At 58.2% G+C, this 23,721-nt stretch overlaps 1 protein-coding gene across 9 annotated transcripts in view; it reads left to right on the top strand.

Annotated features, from left to right (window-relative positions):
* Nucleotides 1–23,721, top strand: part of PLEKHG5 (pleckstrin homology and RhoGEF domain containing G5) — a 133,275-nt gene that overhangs the window by 90,058 nt on the left and 19,496 nt on the right. For 8 of the 9 annotated variants that reach the window (XM_048825215.2, XM_048825217.2, XM_048825218.2 and 5 more), the window contains 6 exons: nucleotides 10,140–10,269; nucleotides 10,753–10,855; nucleotides 11,549–11,609; nucleotides 16,996–17,087; nucleotides 18,057–18,193; nucleotides 19,107–19,270. In XM_048825215.2, coding sequence (XP_048681172.2) covers nucleotides 10,140–10,269; nucleotides 10,753–10,855; nucleotides 11,549–11,609; nucleotides 16,996–17,087; nucleotides 18,057–18,193; nucleotides 19,107–19,270 — 687 coding nt within the window. Of the gene's footprint in view, nucleotides 1–4,542; nucleotides 4,678–10,139; nucleotides 10,270–10,752; nucleotides 10,856–11,548; nucleotides 11,610–16,995; nucleotides 17,088–18,056; nucleotides 18,194–19,106; nucleotides 19,271–23,721 lie in introns of those variants that run through there. The other variant, XM_048825219.2, reaches the window with a different exon arrangement.

Here is a 23,721-nt window from a genome sequence, read left to right as displayed (position 1 = left end):
CGTTTTCTCTCCCCCACCCCACTCTCCTGCTGGTAATAGCTTATCTAAAGTGATCACTCTCCTTACAATGTGTATGATAATCAAGGTGGGCCATTTCCGGCACAAATCCAGGTTTTCTCCCCCCCCCCCCCCCCCGCCCCCACAAAACCCACTCTCCTGTTGGTAATAGCTTATCTAAAGTGATCACTCTCCTTACAGTGTGTATGATAATCAAGGTGGGCCATTTCCAGCACAAATCCAGGATTTAACAAGAACGTCTGGGGGGCGGGGAGGGGGGTAGGAAAAAACAAGGGGAAATAGGTTACCTTGCATAATGACTTAGCCACACCCAGTCTCTATTCAAGCCTAAGTTAATTGTATTCAATTTGCAAATTAATTCCAATTCAGCAGTCTCTCGCTGGAGTCTGTTTTCAAAGTTTTTTTGTTGAAGGATAGTCACTTTGAGTTCAGAAATCGAGTGACCAGAGAGATTGAAGTGTTCTCCGATTGGTTTATGAATGTTACAATTCTTGACATCTGATTTGTGTCCATTTATGCTTTTACGTTTAGACTGTCCAGTTTGACCAATGTACATGGCAGAGCTTGGCTGTAGATGATGGATCGTGTGGTGTGGTCAGGGTGAAAGCTGGAGGCATGTAGGTAGGAATAGCGGTCAGTAGGTTTCCGGTATAGGGTGGTGTTTATGTGACCATCGTTTATTAGCACTGTAGTGTCCAGGAAGTGGATCTCTCGTGTGGACTGGTCCAGGCTGAGGTTGATGGTGGGATGGAAATTGTTGAAATCATGGTGGAATTCCTCAAGGACTTCTTTTCCATGGGTCCAGATGATGAGGATGTCATCAATATAGCCCAAGTAGAGTAGGGGCGTTAGGGGACGAGAGCTGAGGAAGCATTGTTCTAATTCAGCCATAAAAATGTTGGCATACTGTGGGGCCATGCGGGTACCCATAGCAGTGCCGCTGATTTGAAGGTATACATTGTCCCCAAATATAAAATGGTTATGGGTAAGGACAAAGTCACAAAGTTCAGCCACCAGGTTAGCCGTCACAGTATCGGGGATAGTGTTCTTGACGGCTTGTAGTCCATCTTTGTGTGGAATGTTGGTGTAGAGGGCTTCGACATCCATAGTGGCCAGGATGGTGTTTTCAGGAAGATCACCCATGGATTGTAGTTTCCTCAGGAAGTCAGTGGTGTCTCGAAGGTAGCTGGGAGTGCTGGTAGCGTAGGGCCTGAGGAGGGAATGTACATAGCCAGACAATCCTGCTGTCAGGGTGCCAATGCCTGAGATGATGGGGCGCCCAGGATTTCCAGGTTTATGGATCTTGGGTAGCAGATAGAATATCCCAGGTCGGGGTTCCAGGGGTGTGTCTGTGCGGATTTGATCTTGTGCTTTTTCAGGAAGTTTCTTGAGCAAATGCTGTAGTTTCTTTTGATAACTCTCAGTGGGATCATAGGGTAATGGCTTGTAGAAAGTGGTGTTGGAGAGCTGCCGAGCAGCCTCTTGTTCATATTCCGACCTATTCATGACGACGACAGCACCTCCTTTGTCAGCCTTTGTGATTATGATGTCAGAGTTGTCTCTGAGGCTGGGGATGGCATTGTGTTCTGCACGGCTGAGGTTATGGGGCAAGTGATGCTGCTTTTCCACAATTTCAGCCCGTGCACGTCGGCGGAAGCACTCTATGTAGAAATCCAGTCTGCTGTCTCGACCTTCAGGAGGAGTCCACCCAGAATCCTTCTTTTTGTAGTGTTGGTAGGGAGGTCTCTGTAGATTAGTATGTTGTTCAGAGGTGTGTTGGAAATATTCCTTGAGTCGGAGATGTCGAAAATAGGATTCTAGGTCACCACAGAACTGTATCATGTTTGTGGGGGTGGAGGGGCAGAAGGAGAGGCCCTGAGATAGGACAGCTGCTTCTGCTGGGCTAAGAGTATAGTTGGATAGATTAACAACATTGCGGGGTGGGTTGAGGGAACCATTGCTGTGGCCCCTTGTGGCATGTAGTAGTTTAGAAAGTTTAGTGTCCTTTTTCTTTTGTAGAGAAGCAAAGTGTGTGTTGTAAATGGCTTTCCCCTTCCTGGTTCTGACCTCAGAGCATTCAGCATCCTCTGCCCCTCCGTGCGCTTCCCACAGCGACTCCGCTGAGGTGGGGCTCCTGGGGAAGCCAGAGGGTCCTGCCCCCCAACTTCGCAGTCAGACATGACTCTCAGCCAGCCAGTAAAATAGAGGTTTATTAGACGACAGGAACATGGTCTAACACAGAGCTTGTAGGTGCAGAGAACCAGACCCCTCAGCTGGGTCCATTTTGGGGGGCAGTGAGCCAGACAACCACATCTGCCCTTCACTCCTCGTCCCCAGCCAGCCCCAAACTGAAACTCCCTCCAGCCCCTCCTCCTCTGGGGTTTGTCCCTTTCCCGGGCCAGGAGGTCACCTGATCCCTTTGTTCTCCAACCCTTTAGCTCTCACCTTGCAGGGGGGGAAGGGCCCAGGCCATCAGTTGCCAGGAAACAGGGTGTCGGCCATTCTCTGTGTCCAGACCCCTGCACACACCTGCCCTCTAGGGCTCTGTAATGATCATACACCCTTACCCCACCACCTAGATACTTAAGAACTGCATAGGGGAAACTGAGGCACCCTCACACTATTCAGAGGAAACATTAAGAACAGTCCCACTTCGTCACAGCACCAGCCTCTGGACTCGTGAAAGCACCTCAGCCCTGATGTCAGCGGGAGGGTGGGGGGTGGGGTGGGAACCTACGGGATCGGAAGGAGGGCAGGAAGTTGGGGTGGGGTTGGAGGTGTGTGGGGTGGACTCTTCCCCTGCCTTACTCCATAGACCGACAGGCCCCCTCTGCTTCCCCCCGGGGAGTCCTGCCTCAGGAAGATGGGACTGAGCATTCCTGCTATCCTCCGTGTTCCCAAGGGCCATACGTGTCCTCTGTCTGGCCCCTGCCTGGGCCTGCCTCCCTCGCTGTGTGTCATCTTCTCCAGCTGTCATGACGGGAGCCCCAGCGTGAACGGCTCTGAGGCCAAAAACGTCCTGAGTGGCCATGAATGTAGGCAGACTCCACCTCTGACTGCCTGACTCCTCTCCCCGAGGTGTCAAATCTGCATGTTGTAGTGAAGAATGGTGAAAATCCTGCAGCTCTCTTGTGAATTCTCGTGAAATGAAAGCTGGTGGCACTCCCAAGGCCTGTTGGGGGATCCCCCAGACAAGCTTAGGGTGGGGGAGGGGAGCAAGCTGGTTGCAACGGGGACCTCCTTGCTGTGCAGGTAACTGGGCTGCAGGGGCTCAGACCAACCCTACATAGGGAGGGGTCCCTCCGCCGGGGTGCAGCACTGGCCATAGCCACAGGCAGAGGTTAATTTGTAATGAAAGAGGTGCCAGGGCTCATTACGAATGCAGCAAGCCGAGAGGTGCCTCGTGGGGCTCAGCCCTGCCAAGCCCTGGCACAGATTAAGCCCTGACTGCATGTCCCAGACCTGGCAACCAGCCCAAAAGGTGACCCCTGGCCCTGTTGCAGGCAGGCCCCTGGCCCAGTCTCTCCCTCCACCGGATTCTCTTCTGAGCAGCTCTCTGGATATACCAGCGTGCCAGGGATTAACTCCATAGGCACAGGGTGCTGCTGGGTACCCCAGCCCTGAGCCCAGGCCATGTTCTGCACAGCCCCTTGCAGCCTGCCTCCCTACACCGGTCTCTCGGGCAGTGCCCGGGGCTGGAGGTGCTTGGGGGCTCGCCAGCCATATCCTACCCCTGTCGCTGCTGTCTGGGCTGAGCGGGGATTGCGCGGACAGCCTGACCTTGCCCGCAGACTGTGAGTTGTGTGCTAATGGCCTCCCTTGGCTGCAGCCGCTGAGGCTGTTCCTGCAGCTGCTGGCAGGAAGAGGGAGCTCAGCACTATGAGCCCGTCGCCCAGCGTGCAGGCCTGAGCCCTTTGTGCACCTTGCTCCACTGTGGGATGCCCTGGCATGACATGCCTGCATGCTGCTGGGGCTGTCCAGGCTGTGGCCAGTGGAGGAGAGCCTGTTCCTGCTGCTCTGCTCCCTGTGGGGCGGGCGGGGGCAGGGAGAGATCCCGCCCCACAGAGCAGTAGAGATGCCATGTACGGCAGGTCGGGCTGGCTTGTCTCTGCTGAATGGGGGGAACCATGGGGCTGGGCCAGTACGGACACCCGGCAAGTGGCTAAGGGGTGCTTCCCCGAGGAGGCTTGGATGCTCGCTGGACAGCCCCCAGCAGGAGGGTCCTCGCACAGAGGAGTCCCTGGTTCTGAACCCAAGCGCATGTTGAGCGTGTTAGGTGCCATGCCCCACAGCTGACAGGCAAGTGAGCGCTGGCCCCGAGGGACCCAGACTGCGTGGCATGGTCAGGCCTCAGCCGTGTGTTTAAAAATAACCCCTCTCGCTGTGTCATGGCCCGAAGGAGGCTCAGGCCCAGCGCACAATCGGAGGAAATGGGTCGGCTCACGAGCATTGTTTCGTTGCAGACACTTGTTTCCTTAGTCCTGCTATGGGGACACCGATATTTCAAACACAAAGCAGCTTCCAGAGCGAGCCGGCCGCTGCTTCTGCGTGCTGGGTGTATGGGATACAATAGCTATCGGCCCAGGAAAGTGAGGCTGGTGATCTAGGGCTTCGTCCAGCTGGCAGCATGGGGGGCGCCTGGCCCAGCAGCTGGGAGCCGTGAGTACGGTGGGGTGGGTAGCAGGAGTGTGCTGAGCTGTAGGCAGGGAGGGGGGCTGGGGTCTGTGCTGAGGGGTGAGATGGGTAGGTGCCACGGAGTCCCTGGGTGATGTTCTGGAACTGCTCCCCATGAACCCAGTCAGGACTCTGGGGCAGTCTCCTTTCTGTGAGCAGCCTGTCTGCAGGACACACAGCTCACACAGCTTCCCCCTTTCTGGGTCTGACCTCGGAGCATTCAGCATCCTCTTCCCCTCTGTGCGCTTCCCCCAGCGAGTCCGCTCATGTGGGGCTCCTGGGGAAGCCAGAGGGTCCTGCACCCCAACTTCGCAGTCAGACATGACTCTCAGCCAGCCAGTAAAACAGAAGGTTTATTAGACGACAGGAACATGGTCTAAAACAGAGCTTGTAGGTACAGAGAACAGGACCCCTCAGCTGGGTCCAGTTTGGGGCTGGCTGGGAGCCAGAGGGGTGCAGGGCCTGGACTCCCCCACACTCCGTGACAACTGGTGGCAGGGGTGGGATCTACTGCACCCCATGGATGGTACTTCCTGCAGTAAGTGACTGGGGAGCAGTAAAACGAAGGGGGATTGACGGGGACCAGGTGTGCTGAAGGGTCAGAGAGGAGCAGTTTCGGGGGGCGGTTAACCCCTGGGAGTGTGTGACCATTGAGAAGGACTGTGCAGTAACAGGGTTCCCCTGGGGATTGCAGCGAGCAGTCCAAGGGGCGGAGGAGTCTGCAGCTCAACCCTGGCAAAGAGGAGGTGACCTCGAGAAGGGCTGGCACACTAGGGGTTCTCCCTGGAAACCGTGGGGAGCTGAGAGCACACAGGCCTGTGAGTCCACAACAACTTGGGAAGAGCGGAGTGAGGGCCTGTCACCGTCTCCTTAAGAAGGACATTCATTGTAACCCTGTGCAGAAAGAAAGGATTGAGCATTGGAAAGTTCACCAAAGCACAGTTCATCGTGCAGCTGGAGGAGGATGACCGCGCTAAGGAACAGATTCCTGACCCCAAATGGGGCTATAGCAGGATCTGGGAGCAGCTGGAGTGGTAGCCAGGCATTGCCAAGACTCCTGTCCCCAACCAGAAGAGAGTCTTCACAATGGGGTTCCCCATCGGGGGATCGGAGACGGACGGGATTGGAGCTGAGTCCGAGAGAGCAAGAGGACTGTGAGAGGCAGCGAGAGCCCGAGAAAGAGCTGCAGAAGAAGCAGCAGCAGCATGAACTGGCGGTGGGGGAGCGGAGAGGCCTAGGGGACCTCGCAGGAGTGAGTGGGGATAGACCCCGGGGAGCCAGTTCCGCAGGGAACCTCGAGACTAAATTGCTGCCCCTGGTTAAGGAGGGGGGGATGTGGATGCCACCCCACTGCCTTTGAGCAGGCTGGAGATTTGAACCAGGGGGACCCTGCGGAAAAGCCCCGGCGTCTAGCTCCCTTGCTGGGTCCCAAGGCCATCGACTCCGTCAGCCCGATGGGTGGGGAGGTGGACAGGCTCCCACTCCTGACCCCAACCTATATGTCTGTGGAGTTTCCTGGGGCCAGGCCCCTCAGACCTCCAGTGGGAGCGGAAGGTGATGGTCAATGGGGAGACATTCCTGGGGTGGCGAGATCCTGGGACAGAGAGAAATGTTGTCAGGCCTTGGGTGGTGCAGCCTCAGATACTGAGGGGCTGTGTGAGCTGGGTGAGGGTCCCAGGGACGAAGCCCCTCGCCCTGGCTATGGCCCAGATCCCTGTGCAGACCCAGGAGGGGTGGGGCTGGCTGGTTGTTGGGGACACCAGCTGCGAGACCCTGTTGTGGGGTGACTGTGTCTCTTTGGGACAGGATCCAGGCCCTGCTCCTGTAACTCCCAAGGGTTTGAATTTGAATCCAGGGAACCAATCGGTGGAGAGGGAAATGGTCAGTGAAAAGGCAGATGACCTGGCTGGCAGGGGGGAGGAGCGGCTAGGCTCAGGCTACCTGCCTGCCTGTAACCAGACCCCTGGGGCTCCCCGCCCCCCTTGCACACCGGAGGGGGCTCACGCTGGCTCTGATGCAGTGAGGAAAGCAGCGAGCTCGCTGCCTACCCCACTGGGACAGCAAGGGCAGCGCTGAGCACAGTGGGAGCTGAGACCCAGCTGAGTGGGGGGAGACACAGGCAGGGCAGGGGATCTGTTGAGAGGGGCAAGGTGCTCGGTAAGGAAAGTCTGGATGAGCCTAGGCAGCCTTGTGAGCTGAGGGCTGTGTCTAGTCAGCAGGGTGGGAAGGCGAGGAGAGTGGAAGCTGAGTGTCCCTGGCCCTTGCCTGTTAGTTGGGTGGAGAAGTGTGACAGTGAAGGAAATGTGCCTGTGTCTGTCAGGGGTATTGACTTGCCTGTGGAGGGAACTACCCTGGTCTCCAAGCAGCCTTGTGTGCTGGGACCAGGGGAATGAGATCCCAAGCTGTGTGTCTGGGAAAGGAGAAAGTGTGTCCGGCTCTTCTTTGTCTGTGGAGCAGACAGAAGGGGCCTTTCAGCCTGTGATGGTTGAGGGTCGTGCAGTTGTCTCAGAGTTTGTTCTGGATTCAGCTAAAGCCCAGGAAGGGAAGGGTCCTAAGTTTGGGTCTGCTAGGGAGAATGGCCCTGTAACTAGGTTGCATCCAGTTAGTGTCTATGTAAAATCCCAGAGCCTAGACAATTCTGTTGCTAGTGTGTTGTTGGGAAAGGGTGTAGCAAGTCTGTCTAATCAGGGTGAGATCCTAGCCAGGACACAAGGAGAGCATGAAGATGATGTGATTGTGTTACCTACTGAGGGTGTAGAAACCTGTAGCAAGAAGGAAAAGATTCCTGAACTTGTGGGTGGCAAAGGGAAGGAGAAGGCTTCTGACCTTTTATCTAGGAAGTCTGTAAGTTTGCCTGAAAGGGGATTGTGTAGGAATCCGCCGGATGGGCCAGAGGTAATTCTGGATGTAAGGGAGACCCAGAAAGAGTCTGTTGTTGCTCAGGAAAGTGTCCCTCTAGAGCAAGCCCTAGGAGAAGAGGGTAAGAGCAGAATTTCTGTGAGGGGTGAATTGTTGCATAGAAAAGCCCTAAGGAAAGGAATCCTCATGGAGTCTTTGCAAGCAGTTTACTGCAACTGAAGGGTGTGAAAGGGATTTAATCAAGAAAGTTTCAGTTCCTAACTGCCAGAAATTTTCTGTTGTGAATGGATCCACTGACTTTCCTGTTGAAAGATCCAGTGTGGATAGCTCTGAGAAGGTCTCAGATGGAGTGAAAGCTGTTAAGAAAGTTAAACAGTCCTATAACCAAGTGGCTGTGTTTGGCCAGCTTGTTGGGGAGAAGACCCAATCCCAGTTTGACCCCCTGGGCTTTTGGGGTGGCCAAAGGGCACGGGCCGCATAAACCTTCCCAAGTGTGACCTGCAAGTGCTATCGACCACCCCCGACCTAAGGGAGAGCGTGAAACTGGAAGGGCCTGGTGTAACTCCTACCAAGGAATGGGAGAGATGCTGGGGCATCCATGGGAACGTTGGTGGCTTCGAACTTCCCCAGGTCACCAGCTAAAGTGACCCCACTCAGTTCGATCTCGAATGGGGGAGAGATGTGACGAAGTGGGACTGTTCTTAATGTTTCCTCTGAATAGTGTGGGGGTGCCTCAGTTTCCCCTAGGCAGTTCTTAAGTGTCTAGGTGGTGGGGTAAGGGTGTATGATCATTGCAGAGCCCTAGAGGGCAGGTGTGTGCAGGGGTCTGGACACAGAGAATGGCCGACACCCTGTTTCCTGGCAACTGATGGCCTGGCCCTTCCTCCCTGCAAGGTGAGAGCTAAAGGGTTGGAGAACAAAGGAATCAGGTGACCTCCTGGCCCGGGAAAGGGACAAAGCCCAGAGGAGGAGGGGCTGGAGAGAGTTTCAGTTTGGGGCTGGATGGAGGAATGCAGGGAACCCCAGGGCTGGGGTCTAAGCTCCCTGCTCCCCCAGAAGGACTTGACTGAGCTCTGTTTTGGACTGTGTTCCTGTTGTCCAATAAACCTTCTGTTTTACTGGCTGGCTGAGAGTCTCAGTGAATCCCAGGAAGAGGGGTGCAGGGCCTGGACTCCCCCACACTCCGTGACAACAGGACAAGAGTGTGATGGGCCAGCACTTCTTTTCCCAGCAAGGGTCTGTCTGCCTCCCTCCCATCCTCTGATCACATTTCTCCTCCCAGGGATGCTGGGCCATGGGGATGGCTCCTTGGTCTCACCCTCTAGCGCTGAGCGGAGCAGGGGCTCCGAGAGAGGGGGCAGAAACCAGGCAGCGTCACTTCCTAGTCCAGTGGCTACAGGAGGCTCTAGCCTCTGTAGAGGGACAGCCCATGCCCTGCTCCTCAGTCTGTCTATCTGTCTCAGGTTCAGTGCCTTCGGGATGGCCCAGGCCTTTGCTTGGTGTCGTATGGATGGGCAGTTTCTAACAGCTCAGGAGATTTGACTGTGCAAGAGAGAAAAGTTCCCTTTGCCTGTCGTCCCTGCTGGCCTGTGAGCAGAGGGCTGAGCTGTGCCCTGATCTCCCATGCTGGCTGCAGGTGGCCTGGCCTGGCCAAGCCCGACCTGACCCTGGGGGAGGCTTCATGTGAGTGTAGGCTGCGGGGGCAGACAGAGCTGAGATGACTAACTGCAGATGCCCAGAAAGCTCCTGTAGCTTGGTGTAAGTGGGCCTCCTGAGCGTCCCCTCGGGTCATGCTACAGGCAGCCTGCCTCAGTTTCCCCCCTTGGACTCGTCAAATAAAACTTCACCCAGGATTTTGTGGTCACAAATACCCATCCTTGGGGGCTGGGTTGATTAATATAAAATAAACCCCAAACCTAACTCCAAATCCCAGAACCAAGTCTGTCCATCAGCCCACCCCAAACAAGGTGTCTGTCAGGGCCCTTCCTTTGGCAGGCCACTCCCAGGCCCTACCTAACTCCCAGGAGGCTCGGCTAGCCCTGACTTGTTCCGAGCACACTCCCCCTTTGCTGCAGTTTCCTGCCCATTTGTCGGGAAATCACCTGACCTCTCCCAGGTGTGGCTCCTAGTAACCAGGGCTGGCCGGCCCCAGGCCTGCCACCCTGCTCCACTAGGGCATGATGCTCCTTCCCTTGGGAGTGGCAGTAGGTGGCAGCCACAGGGGCCTTTGGGCTCCCCTCTCATTGCCAGGCCCAGGAGCTGGACCACGCTGTGGGTTAGAACCGCTTCTGGGCTGTGCCTGGCTGCCCTGCCCCCGGGCAGGGAGGGGGCGGTAGCTGGAGCCCATTCTGGTCATAGCCTGGGGCCCGTATGGCGGTGGCACGGGGGTATGCCAGGGAAGGTGTCTGGCTCTGCCTGCCGGGGAAATCCCAGTGGTTGGATCCATTGGCACTGCAGCCCCTTTACTGCAGGGAGCAGTGAAGGGACCTGGTGTAACCAGCAGGCAGCCTGGTCTCTGGCTCACCCTGCATCTCCAGCCCGCTGGTAGCGGGTCAGGGCTCTGTCCAATGGCCTCTCACCTCTTGCAGGTATGTCACCACGCCGAGTGCCAGCAGGTGAACCACAGCAGTCCCCTGAATCTCTGTGAGGCCTGTGACCACAAGTTCCACGGCACCATGCACTTTGATGGGCACATCCGCTTCGACCTGCCCCCCCAAGGTGAGAGCCTTGGCCCTGGGGGTGGCTGGGGCCTGGTGAACATAACCCTCCTTCCCCGTGGGGCACGGTCAGCGATGGTGCTCCCTCCTCAGCTGGCCTCGTCCCAGGGGCTCCTCCTCCCCGCTGCGGGGATTTGCCCTGTTCTCGTCCTGGGGGCCTGTTCCCAAGGGCTCAGCCTCCCAGAATGCTCCCCTCAAGCCCTGCCACGCCAAATGCCCCTCCGCAGGGCTTCTTGCCAGCAGAGCACCAGGCAGGGGAACGGATCCTCGTGGATGGCGCGGCCTGTCAGCGGAGGGAGCAGCGATGGGGCTGTTGGCAGAGGCAGCAGGAGAGGTTTCCCCATGCGGCTGCAAAGGCCCCAGTCTCCCAGCCCTAGAGCTGCCGGGCAGGAGTGCTGAGCCTAGGGACTAGGGAGTCGACCTGTGCCCGGGATCTGACGGGGCTCGGTCTCCTGGGTGACTCATCCGTCATTCCTGGTTGCAGGTTCCATTCTGGCCCGGAACGTATCCACACGGTCATGCCCCCCACGCACCAGCCCTGCCTCCGACGTGGAGGAGGAGGACGAAGGGCTAGTGGATGGGAAAGGGTGAGTATGTTCATGTGAAGGGCTAGCGGTGGTGCTTCCGTCTCCTGGGCAGCAGACAAGATGGGTCCCAGAGGCAGCGGATGCCGGGGCTCAAGGGGCAGGGGGACCTGGGTACGGGGACACTGGGCAGCTGCACTTAACAATCAAGACACCAGGTCTAAGGCTGCAGAGTATGGTCTGGATGCGCTGATGCCTCCCCAGGGCCGGGGGCTTGTCTCAAAGACTGAATGAACCACTGTAGAGCGCTGGCTATCTCTGTGCAGGGGGTCACCTGAGACCCTCTGCTCATTTCTCCAGCCCCAACTGCTGCCCTGCCCTGCTCCCCCTCCCTTCTCGCTGCCGCTGATCCCTAACTCGTGGATCCTGCGCAGTGGGTCAGAGCCCTGTGCCAGGGGCCGTATGGGACGTTACTCCAGGCGAGGAGGTTCGGCTCCCGTTGGCTGTAGCTGGGGTGACCATGGGGTGAAGGGGCCTGGTGTAATGTGGCTGGGAGTCGGGTTCCAGTGACAGTAATAGGGAGGAGCAGCTGCTGCTTTCCCTGGGGCTTTGGAGTCTGCTCAGACCCTGGGTCCCGGCGTGGGGTGGGGGATGGGGCTCTCTGACCGCCATTGCTCTTGCCAGGCCCAGGCTCCGTGTGCCAGGCCCAGGCTCCGTGTGCCAGGTGATCCCTGTAACTGTGTTTGTGCCGTGTAGGGACAAGAAGAGCTCGGCGCTGAAGCTCCCCAAGAAGAAAGCCCGGCGCAGACACACGGATGTAAGGAGCCCGGCTTTGTCTCTTGCTTTGTGACTCATGGGGCCCTGGCAGTTGGCTCTGGGGACGGGCTGCTGGGCCTGGGCATGGAACCAGAGCCCTGGAGCAAGTGTCCCATGCTGGGACAGGGGGGCCTCGCTTGGCTGCTGCCCAGAGCCGTTTGGGATGCTGTGAGGTCCGACGCTCAGCAGCTCTGGTTTGAAGGGCAGCAGGGGAGCGTAGCCTGCCTGCAGTCTGTCTGTCTGTCCCAGCTCCTCACAGAGCCAGAGTGTGGGTGACCCCACCAGTGACAGGCCCCCATCCCCAATTCTAGCGAGGGCTCCATCCCCCGGATTCCTGCTGGAGCGGCTCTCACTGCATAGCTAGGCCTGTGCCAACCGTGCTGTCTGCGGGACCCCCTACCAGGGGTGGATTCCCCTGCCAGCTCTGGCACAGCTGTGCAAGGAGACAGGCCGGGACTAAGGAGGGGGCCATGGAGTTGCCCAGATTTGGGGGGTTGATGGTCAGTGTCACGGAGTCCCTGGGTGATGCTCTGGAACTGCTCCCCATGAAGCCAGTCAGGACTCTGGGGCAGTCGCCTTTCTCTGAGCAGCCTGTCTTCAGGACACACAGCTCACACAGCTTCACCTTCCTGGGTCTGACCTCGGAGCATTCAGCCTCCTCTGCCCCTCTGGGCGCTTCCCCCAGCGAGTCCGCTCAGGTGGGGCTCCTGGGGAAGCCAGAGGGTCCTGCCCCCCAACTTCGCAGTCAGATGTGACTCTCAGCCAGCCAGTAAAGCAGAAGGTTTATTAGATGACAGGAACATGGTCTAACACAGAGCTTGTAGGTGCAGAGAACAGGACCCCTCAGCTGGGTCCATTTTGGGGGGCAGGGAGCCAGACAACCCCGTCTGCCCTTCACTCCATGTGCCAGCCAGCCCCAAACTGAAACCCCCCTCCAGCCCCTCCTCCTCTGGGCTTTGTTCCTTTCCCGGGCCAGGAGGTCACCTGATTCCTTTGTTCTCCAACCCTTCAGCTCTCACCTTGCAGGGGGGGAAGGGCCCAGGCCATCAGTTTCCAGGAAACAGGGTGTCGGCCATTCTCTGTGTCCAGACTCCTGCACACACCTGCCCTCTAGGGCTCTGCAATGATCATACACCCTTACTCCACCCCCTAGATACTTAAGAACTGCCTAGGGGAAACTGAGGCACCCCCACACTATTCAGAGGAAACATTAAGAACAGGCCCACTTCGTCACATCTCTCCCCCCTTCGAGATCGAACTGAGCGGGGTCACTTTACCCGGTGACCTGGGGAAGTTTGAAGCCACCAATGTTCCCATGGATGCCCCAGCATCTCTCCCGTTCCTTGGTAGGAGTTACACCAGGCCCTTCCAGTTTCACGCCCTCCCTTAGGTCGGGGGTGGTCGATAGCACTAGCAGGCTGCATGTGGGAAGGTTTCTGCAGCCCATGCCCTTTGGCCACCCCAAAACCCCAGGGGGTCAAACTGGGATTGGGTTTTCTCCCAGAGCTCCAGTCTGGAGGGCTGCAATTCGGGCTCTCTTGGTTAAGGGCCCCCATCTTGACCTGGGCCACATACTGTTCACTTACAGAACTAGCATGGAGACATCCCTTTCCCAACAACCTTGTCTCCCCAACAAGCTGGCCAAACACAGCCACTTGGTTATAGGACGGTATACCTTTCTTAATAGCTTTCACTCCATCTGAGACCTTCTCAAAGCTCTCCACACTGGATCTTTCAACAGGAAAGTCAGTGGATCCATTCACAACAGAAAATTTCTGGCTGTTAGGAACTGAAACTTTCTTGATTAAATCACTTTCACACCCTTCAGTGGCAGTAAACTGCTTGCAAAGACTCCATGAGGATTCCTTTCCCGAGGGCTTTTCTATGCAACAATTCACCCCCTCCCAGAAATTCTGCTCTTACCCTCTTTACCTAGGGCTTGCTCTAGGGGAACACTTTCCTGAGCAACTACAGACTCTTTCTGGGTCTCCCTTACATCCAGAATCACCTCTGGCCCATCAGGCGGATTCCTACACAATCCCCTTTCATGCAAACTTACAGACTTCCTAGATAAAAGGTTAGAAGCATTCTCCTTCCCTTTGCCACACACAAGTTCAGGAATCTTTTCCTTCTTGCTACAGGTTTCCACACCCTCAGTAGGTTCCACAATCACATCACCTTCCTGCTCTCCTTGTGCCCTGGCTAGGATCTCACCCTGATTAGACAGAGTTGCTACACCCTTTCCAACAACACACTAGCAACAGGCAAAATACAAGCACCAGAATTGTCTGGTCTCGGGGATTTTACATAGACCCTAACTGGATGCGACCTAGTTACAGGGCCATTCTCCCGAGCAGACAGAAACTTAGGACCCTTCCCTTCCTGGGCTTTAGCTGAATCCAGAACCAGCTCTGAGACAACTGCATGACCCTCAACCATCACAGGCTGAAAGGCCCCTTCTGTCTGCTCCACAGACCAAGAAGAGCCGGACACACTTTCTCCTTTACCAGACACACAGGTTGGGATCTCATTCCCTTTGTCCCAGCACACAAGGCTGGTCACAGACAACTGCTTGGAGATCAGGGTAGCTCCCTCCATAGGCAAGTCAATACCCCTGACAGACAGAGACCCATTTCCTTCACTGTCCCAATTCTCCACCCAGCTAACAGGTAAGGTCCAGGGACTCTCATCTTCCACTCTCCTCGCCTTCCCACCCTGCTGACTGGACACAGCCATCAGCTCACAAGGCTGCCTAGGCTCATCCAAACTTCCCTTACCAAGCACCTTGCCACTCCCCACAGATCCCCTGCCCTGCCTGTGTCTCCCCCCACTCAGCTGGGGTCTCAGCTCCCACTGTGCTCAGCACTGCCCTTGCTGTCCCAGTGGGGGCAGGCCACTGCTTTCCTCACTGCATCAGAGCCAGCGAGAGTCCCCAGTCTGGTGTGCAAGGGGCAGGGAGCATCTCTCTGTCCCACCGAGTCCCAGGGGTCTGGTTACAGGCAGGCAGGTAGCCTGAGCCTAGTGGCTCCTCCCTGCTGCCAGCCAGGTCATCTGCATTTTCACTGACCATTTCCCTCTCCACCGATTGGTTCCCTGGATTCAAATTCAAACCCTCGGCAGTTACAGGAGCAGGGCCTGGATCCTGTCCCAAAGAGACACAGTCACCCCACAACAGGGTCTCGCAGCTGGTGTCCTGGGGCACCCCAACGGCCAGCCAGCCCCACCCCTCCTGGGTCTGCACAGGGATCTGGGCCATAGGCAGGGCGAGGGGCTTCGTCCCTGGGACCCTCACCCAGCTCACACAGGCCCTCAGCCTCTGAGGCTGCACCACCCAGGGTCTGACACCAGTTCTCTCTGTCCCAGGATCTCGCCACCCCAGGAATGTCTCCCCATTGACCATCCCCTTCCGCTCCCACTGGGGGTCCGAGGGGCCTGACCCCAGGGAACTCCACACAGACATATAGGTTGGGGTCAGGAGTGGGAGCCTGTCCACCTCCCCACCCATCTGGCTGATGGAGTCTGTGGCCTTGGGACCCAGCAAGGGAGCTAGACACCGGGGTTTTCCGCAGGGTCCCCCTGGTTCAGATCTCCAGCCTGCTCAAAGGCAGTGAGGTGGGCATCCACACCCCCCCCCTTAACTAGGGGCAGCAATTTAGTCTCGAGGTTCCCTGCGGAACTGGCCCCCCGGGATCTATCCCCACTCACCCCGGGGAGGTCCCCTCGGCCTCTCCGCCCCACCACCGCCAGTTCATCCTGCTGCTGCTTCTGCAGCTCTTTCTCGGGCTCTCGCTGTCTCCCACGGTCCTCTTGCTCTCTCAGACTCCGCTCCAATCCCGTCCGTCTCGATCCCCCGATGGGGAACCCGATCGTGAAGACCCCCGTCTGGTCGGGGACAGGAGTCTTGGCGATGCCTGGCTCCCGCTCCAGCTGCTCCCAGATCCTGCTATAGCCCCAGTTGGGGTCAGGAATCTGTTCCTTAGAGCGATCATCCTCCTCCAGCTGCACGATTAACTCTGCTTTGGTGAACTTTCCAACGCTCAACCCTCTCTTTCTGCACAGGGTTACAATGTCCTTCTTAAGGAGACGGTGACAGGCCATCACTCCGCTCCTCCCAAGTTGTTGTGGACTCACAGGCCCGTGTGTTCTCAGCTCCCCACGGTTTCCAGGGAGAACCCCTAGTGTGCCAGCCCTTCTCGAGGTCACCACCTCTTTGCCAGGGTCGAGCTGCAGACTCCTCCGCCCCTTGGACTGCTTGCTGCAATCCCCAGGGGAACCCTGTTACTGCAAAAGTCCTTCTCTCTCCCCGGGCCAAGCTGCAGGCTCCTCCGCCCCTGAGACTGCTCACTGCAGTCCCCAGGGGGACCCCATTACTGCACAGTCCTTCTCGCTGGTCACACACTCCCAGGGGTTAACCGCCCCCCGAAACCGCTCCTCTCTGAGCCTTCAGCAGGCCTGGTCCTCGGCAATCCCCCTTCGTGTTACTGCTCCCCAGTCACTTACTGCAGGAAGCGCCATCCACGGGGTGCAGTACATCCCACCGCTGCCACCAGTTGTCACGGAGTCCCTGGGCGATGCTCTGGAACTGCTCCCCATGAAGCCAGTCAGGACTCTGGGGCAGTCGCCTTTCTCTGAGCAGCCTGTCTTCAGGACACACAGCTCACACAGCTTCACCTTCCTGGGTCTGACCTCGGAGCATTCAGCCTCCTCTGCCCCTCTGGGCGCTTCCCCCAGCGAGTCCGCTCAGGTGGGGCTCCTGGGGAAGCCAGAGGGTCCTGCCCCCCAACTTCGCAGTCAGATGTGACTCTCAGCCAGCCAGTAAAGCAGAAGGTTTATTAGATGACAGGAACATGGTCTAACACAGAGCTTGTAGGTGCAGAGAACAGGACCCCTCAGCTGGGTCCATTTTGGGGGGCAGGGAGCCAGACAACCCCGTCTGCCCTTCACTCCATGTGCCAGCCAGCCCCAAACTGAAACCCCCCTCCAGCCCCTCCTCCTCTGGGCTTTGTTCCTTTCCCGGGCCAGGAGGTCACCTGATTCCTTTGTTCTCCAACCCTTCAGCTCTCACCTTGCAGGGGGGGAAGGGCCCAGGCCATCAGTTTCCAGGAAACAGGGTGTCGGCCATTCTCTGTGTCCAGACTCCTGCACACACCTGCCCTCTAGGGCTCTGCAATGATCATACACCCTTACTCCACCCCCTAGATACTTAAGAACTGCCTAGGGGAAACTGAGGCACCCCCACACTATTCAGAGGAAACATTAAGAACAGGCCCACTTCGTCACAGTCAGGCAGGTGAAAGCTGGGGGCACCGACCCTGCAGGATGGAGGGCCGGCTCTGGGTCCATGGCTCTTGGGCAACGGCTTTGCTAACTCCTGCCCCCTACCCCAGGACCCCAGTAAAGAGTGCTTCACCCTGAAGTTCGATTTGAATGTGGACATAGAAACAGAGATCGTCCCAGCCATGAAGAAGAAATCCCTGGGGTGAGTCGTGGCCACCGAGCTAGACTGGCTGGGACCCTGGGACTGCTCCTGGGGTGGGGCAAAGAGTGGGCCTGTGACTCCGGGTGCCGTGCAGAGGCTCGGGGTCCCAGGGTGGTCAGCTGTGGACTCTAACCCTGATCCAGGAGCTGATGTGCTCTTGGCACTGCCCAGTGCTCCACGCCCCCCCGAAGCTCCCTGCTCGCTTTGGCCTCTTGCCCTGGCTTCCCTGGGCGCAGGCGGGTGCTGCTGACTAGTGAGCACATAGGTGCCCTGCCCAGGGCCTGCTGGCTCACCCTGCACTGAGCAATGGAGGGGCCCCAGGACTGGCACTGCCCATTGTGGAGCTTTGCTGGGGGGTGTCCTGGAGCTGCATCAGGGAGTTGTCACCCACTGTGCCTGTCTGGGGTGCCCGGGAGGCTGCTGTGTTTGACTTGGCCACGCGATCATGGAGAAACCTGCTCCGTGCCCAACCTGGGTCCCTGCCACCCTTCTGTTCCCCATGGGCATCATCTCTCAGAGCCATCTCCTCAGCCTCCTCTCCCAGGAGCAGTGACGGGTTACCCTGCAGAGTCCCCCGCCAGCTTCTCCTCCCATGTGCTCTGAGCAGGGTGTCTGTGGCTCTAGCCAGCTGCCGAGGCCGAGTAGCTGCTGGCCAGAGCCGAGAGCGGTGCCCTTGTGTGGGAGCCGTGGCTGCTCCCCAGCCACCAGCTGAGCTGTGTGTTGGGCACAGGCCTGCTCGCAGGCAGGTTGCTTTGGGGAGAGCGTCGCTGAGCTCCCAGGCCAGCAGGGTGGTGAGTGGTGGCAGCAGCAGGAGCCCTGTGCGTGTCCCCAGCGCTGCCCGCCGAGCTCCTTCCCCACGCAGTGCGCCTGGCCAGCGCTCCTGTTCTGAGTGGGTGCGGGACCCTCTTCCCTGAGCCCAGCCCCAGGGCAGGGAGGAAGTTGGGCCGATGTCTCTTTCTCTGCCCCTAGGGAGGTGCTGCTGCCGGGGTTCGAGAGGAAAGGCATCGAGCTGGCGAAGGTGGATATTTATCTGGATCAGTCCAACACGCCTCTGTCGCTCAGCTTCGAAGCGTACCGCTTTGGGGGACACTACCTGAGAGTGAAAGGTGCGCCCCGCCCGGCCCCGTGTGTCCCATGGCTTGGCGGGAGGGGGGATGCCCCCAGCGCAGAGCCCACGCACTGCCCTGCAGCAAAGGAGGCGCTGCAGGAAGTGGCTCTGGGGGGACGTTTGAATTGGCTCTGCTGCCCTCTAGGCTCTAGGTCCATGGCGTCCTGGGCTGCATAGGGAATGGGGTTTGGGACCTTCCCCTCTTGGGACGCAGGTTCCCATTCAGCCCAAGTCAGGGCTGGCGTGGTTCAAATCCAGCCTCTGCCCAGGGAGCGAGAGAAGGACTCGCGGTGCTGAGCTCCCTTGGGCCAGCGCAAGCAGCCTTTCCAGCCTGCAGGGTGGGGGCGGCTGAGATTGCACCTGGGGGAGGGGGCCAGGCCTCACTCAAAGTGGCTCCCGGCTGCACATCCCATTCCATATCCCCTGGGGGAGTCGGGGAGGAAGGCAGGGCATAGCGTTATTCCTGCAGTGTCCAGCAGGGGTCACCGTCTGAACAGTGCCCCAGCGTCCGCACCTGGAGAGGATGAAGCCCCCTGGAGTGCACTCTGCTTGTGTGGCAGCGAGGGCGAGTGCCCAGTGGGCTCCTGCCAGGGCTGGGCATGCTGTGCTGCCATCCGGCTAGGCTTCAGGCTAACGGACTGGGACAGACCTGGGCTTCCTGCAGCCCCCGGGGAGGTAGGAGGGTCTGCCACGCCCAGCCATGGTGGGGACCCGCTGGGACTGGGCAGCCATTGCAGCCTGCAGAGCCGTGTGCCCAGGATGTGCGCGTCTGGCACGTGCCACGGACACTGCGTGAGCCGTGCTCCCCTTGGGCCAGGAGCCACGGGGGTCGCTCCGCTACCCATAGCAATCGCTTAGGTGCTGAGGCTGGTGCCCGTCGGCTGACCCCCTGCCCTGTGCTCCCCTCACAGCCAAACCCGGCGATGAGCTCAAGGTGGAGCAGGCCGTGAAAGACTTCAAATCGCTGAGTCTGCCCATCATGCGCTCCTCAGGCTCCGCCTCCACCTTCCTCTTCACCCCCGCTGGCGAGAGGCTGGACCAGCCGCCCTTCCGCCGGGAGAGCGTGGACATCCTGGTGAGTTGGGAGGTGGCTGACCAGCAGCGAGGGCCATTGTGGCACCTGGGCGGCGGCCGGGCGGGGGGCTCAGCGGAGCTGTTGGGACCTGGGTGGGGTGGGGAGGTGACTGTGTGCGGCCCCGTACCAAGCACTTTGCTGAGACTAGTCCGTCTGATGTACTGAGCAGTGGGCAGCTGAATTCTAGGAGCTGACGCTGCAGGACACTGAGACGGCGGGGCTCACCTCTCCGTGGACAACGGAGCTTCTCTGTAGAGCTGTGGGGTTCTTGCTGGGAAACACCGGAGTGGCCCAGCCCGCGTCGGGCAGGTCATCACGGTGGGCCCTCTTTGTCTCCTGGGGCCTGGGGTGCTGTGTCCTCTCTGCTGAACCTTGAGCACTGTAGCTGGGTCTCGGGGATGTCTCTCCCTATCAGGGAGCAAACCGATAAGATCAGATATAGACAATAAATGGAGCTGTTGATGGGCAATTGTTTGTTTGGCAAGCAAAGGTTTCAGCTTATCCAAAGCCTTCTGCCTGATAAGGGGAATCTCAGTCAACAAACAGCTCCTCCATCCAGCAATCAGCAGCATTTGTCCCCTGCCTGCCTGGCCCACAGGGCTGCATGTTGACTGGGAAGAGCTGGCCCTGCCCGGCACAGGGAAAGGCCCAGGGTTCCAGGCAGAGCTGGGCAGGAAATGGAGAGGATTGGAGATTTCAGACAAGGTTCCCAGTGGGAATCGGGATGGACTGTCAGAATGGCTGTGGCGCCTGTCGGTGGAAATGGGTTGCTAGGATTTTGACCTTTTTCATTTTTTGAACACTTTAAAAATTATGAATACACTTACGTTTCGAAACGGGACGTCAGTTTGAGCTGAAAACCAGAACTTTTCATTTTGAAAACATAGGGACAGGATCTTTCAGCAGTTTCAAAACGTCAATTCGTCAAACCTGACCCTGTCCAGGAAAATCAGCTTTTTCTGGTGAAAAACTTCTGGAGAAAATCTCCTTCCCAGCGGTAATGCTAGGTGTGTGCTGCTCAGGCGGTATGATGCTCACGTGGATCAGCTCATGGTTTCCAGGGCGCAGACACCTCCTGACATATGGGCTTGTTTTCCGGTCATTAACAGGCCTCTGCAGCCTCTGTGCACACTGAGCCCTGAAATGCGGCTGCCTCTGGGCAGGGATGCAGCAGCAACACGATGCAAGAGATTCCTGCTGGGGCAGGATAATGTCTCCAGCCGACAGCCATGCTGGGGCTGGGGAGGATGTTTGGGTTTGTGTGAGGTGCTTGGGACTTCTGCTGGGAATCGGGGGTAGAGCTGGGCTGGAGCAGCTTCCTCTCCCTGCAGCCCAGAGAGGCAAGTGCCCAAGCTGGCTGCTGCCAGAGTTACAGTCCCAGGAGGAACCAGGTTGCTGAGCGAAGGCTCTGCTGAGAGGAGCCTGAGGCAGGCGTCCGCACCTGCTCCCCCTGCAGTGTCGGGGCGCTGCTGGGGAGCGGCTGAGGGGGGCCAGTGTGAGTGCCAGCAGAGGTTCCCAAGTTCCAAGGGTGAGGGCAGGGCTGGGAGTGGGGCGGGGGGAACAGCAAGAGCTGGGGCACAGGGCAGGGAGGAGCCAGCCCGGCTCAGCTGTGGCATTAACCCAGCTGGCATTTGCCAAGCTGAGGAGGAAGCGTGCGTCTGTGGTCACATCCCCCAAGAGCTTGGTGATGCAGCTCCGTCTCCCCCACATCTGGGCTGGGCTCTGCCTCCTGGCTAGCCTGGGGCCCGTGCGGCACTGTGTGGTGCGGGGGCACACGACCATCTAGGCCAGCGCCCCACTGGTCCGTGGGTCTTCCCAGCACAGCCTCCGTGGGGGGAGCACCTGGGAGGGCTCAGGAGTGAGTCGGATGAGATGGGGGTGGGGGCCCAGTCCCAGCCATTCTTCCTGGCCACACTGAGACCTGAGTGTGTGTAATTTCTGCCATGTGTGAGTGTGACTCGGTGACAGGGGCATGTCTGACTGGGCTCTGCATGCCAGCCCAGCTGGCTGTGTGCCTGGTGTCCCCCGGGTTGTGGGGGTTCAGGCCTCTGGGGCAGCCCCCATGCTGGCTCTCCCACTCCCTGTCCAAAGCAAACCCCCCCAGCTAGTGCCACCTCCTCTGGGAAACCTGCACCCGGGAGCGGCGATAGGTGCATGCTCCCAGGGGGGCTGGAGTCTCCGTGCGCAGGATGGTGAGAGAGTCAGCCCAGCGTGACGCGGCTAGAGCCCGCTGGACGGTGCATGGCTCGGGGCCTGTTTCCCAGCACAGGCTGGCCCTGATTCTGGGAACTTTGCTTTCCCACCCCTAATCGCCCTATGAATAAACCCCAGCGAGCTCTCCCCCCCACCCCCCGCGGCTGCTCTGCACCTGACCTCAGCACGGGGCTGCCTCCTGCTCCTGAGCCTTGGACCAAAGCCTGCTCCTGACGGTGTGATGCCAGTGCCCAAGGGGGGAGCTGTCCTGCTGGCTGGGGGGGTGAGGGAGGATTTCATGGGAGGAGCCGTGAGTGACATGAATTGGATACAGTGTAAGGAGTTGGGGCAGGCTGAAGGGGCTATGGAGAAGAGGGGTTTGTCAGTTCACATGCAGCTAATATCAGCAGGTAGCAGGCCAGGCACATGCCCCTCTGGGGTGTTATTGAGACAAGTCACATGGAGCAGGGAGAGGGGCTTGTACTAAGTAAAGGGAGGAACCTCTGGGCGGGGTGTCCTGGAGGGGCTGGAAGTGGGGCATGGCACTGGAGCCTGCCCCTTCCAGTGCATCCCAGGCCAGCAGGGAGTGACGGGAAGTGGCTGCCTTCAGTCTGCCATGAGAGGTGGTCTTGCCTCTCTGTGCAGCCCCAACCACGCTACGTCTGGGCCGCTGATCAGCAAGCTCCATGGGGAAATCAGAGAGTGAATTCCCAGGGCTGCGTGTAGAGGAATGGGAGAACATACGATGGAGTAAATGGGCCCAGATAGTCAAAGGAGGTAACGTACCCAGTCACTGTCCCACATGAAACAGTGTTAAACTAGGTTGGCGTTTGGTATCAGGAGAGCTCAGCCGCTTGCTCCCATGGCAAACACCCCAGTGAACAGCCTTTAGCCCTTGTTAAAGATACAGAAGGGAAAAGAGGTAAAGCATTCAGCATGCTAAGTGTTAAATAAAACGGTCATTGTGACAGCAGCCCTGGCTCCCTGTCCTGTTAACTGGAGAGCTTTTAAAGGAACCCCCACCTGGCAGTCTCTCCGATGGCATTAAAGGTGGGATGACCATCCTGTTGGGGAAAGAGGAGAAGTTAGTTGAGGTGGGCTGGAGCTGTCACTTCTGTTAAAGTCTGTTCCCATTTCCTAAAAGACAAACCAGACAAACCCGCAAAAGGGGAGACAAAAGTCCAGCAAAGAAACAAAACGCGGCTTCTGGCTCTGGTGCTGATTTGCACTCGCAGCCTGGCTGCTGGAAAACCACAGGCCCAGCCCACGGCCTTATCCACCACTCCAAGCCCAGGCAAACTTGTACCAGCCTCAGGCTGTTCTGGGCATTGCTTTTACTTGCTTCTCTGGTCCCAGGTTTGCTGCGGGGTGCCAAATGTAGTCTTGGCTGACTAAGCCGGACTCGTATTACACAGAAGGAAAAAGACGGGGGACAGGAGAGAACAAAAGTAAGGTGGGAAGGAACAGAACACACAAGGGTGGGGGGTGGGAATGACCGTCTCAAATCCCAGGGGGTATTCGGGATTGAGTGGGAGCCAGCGGAGGTGGTGATGTCATCTGGGTCCCTCTCTGGCCTGGCCAAATCATTTCTTAGGATTAGGATGACAAAGATGCAGGTGTTATGGGAAATCTCATGGTCCCAGGAGGCGGCGGGGATGGGGGTGGGGGTTGGTCAGCTCACGGCAGTGGGTTCGGCAGACAGCTCCTTGGGCTAATCCCCCCCACCCCCCAAGTCTTCCTTTTCTTTGAAGAGCTCCAGAAGGGAGGGGTGGGTGGACTAACCATCCCCTCGCTATGCTGGTCACCAGGTCGATCTCCTTCCCAACACACCACCAGGCGTGACTGGAACACAGCCCTGGAGTTCTGCCAGCAGCCGACTAATTCCATCCTTGTCTCCCTTTTCTCATCAACATTTGTTACAGGTTATTGTGACCTCTTAGGAACTTTCACTCCCTTTCTACAGCTGAGCTGCAATGAGGTTAAATTGATAGGCCCAGGTATTACAAAACATCTCCCGGTGGCGGGGCCACACCCCCCCCAAGGGGAGTGCAGTGGAAGTCAGGGTTGGTCCTGCTTGGAGCAGGGGGCTGGACTAGATACCTCCTAAGGTCCCTTCCCACCCTGATAGTCTACGATTCTAAGTTCAGCCTGCAGGGTAATGCGCTATCACTCAGCACCTTTCATCGCCCCAACCATCACTGTGGGCTGGGCTCAGCTTATCTGCATGGCTCATGGCATACAGCCACATAAACCGGTGT

The sequence above is a fragment of the Caretta caretta genome, chromosome 18 (assembly GCF_965140235.1).
Source record: "Caretta caretta isolate rCarCar2 chromosome 18, rCarCar1.hap1, whole genome shotgun sequence".
NCBI lineage: Eukaryota > Metazoa > Chordata > Testudines > Cheloniidae > Caretta > Caretta caretta.
This window is presented reverse-complemented; position numbering and strand designations above follow the sequence as displayed.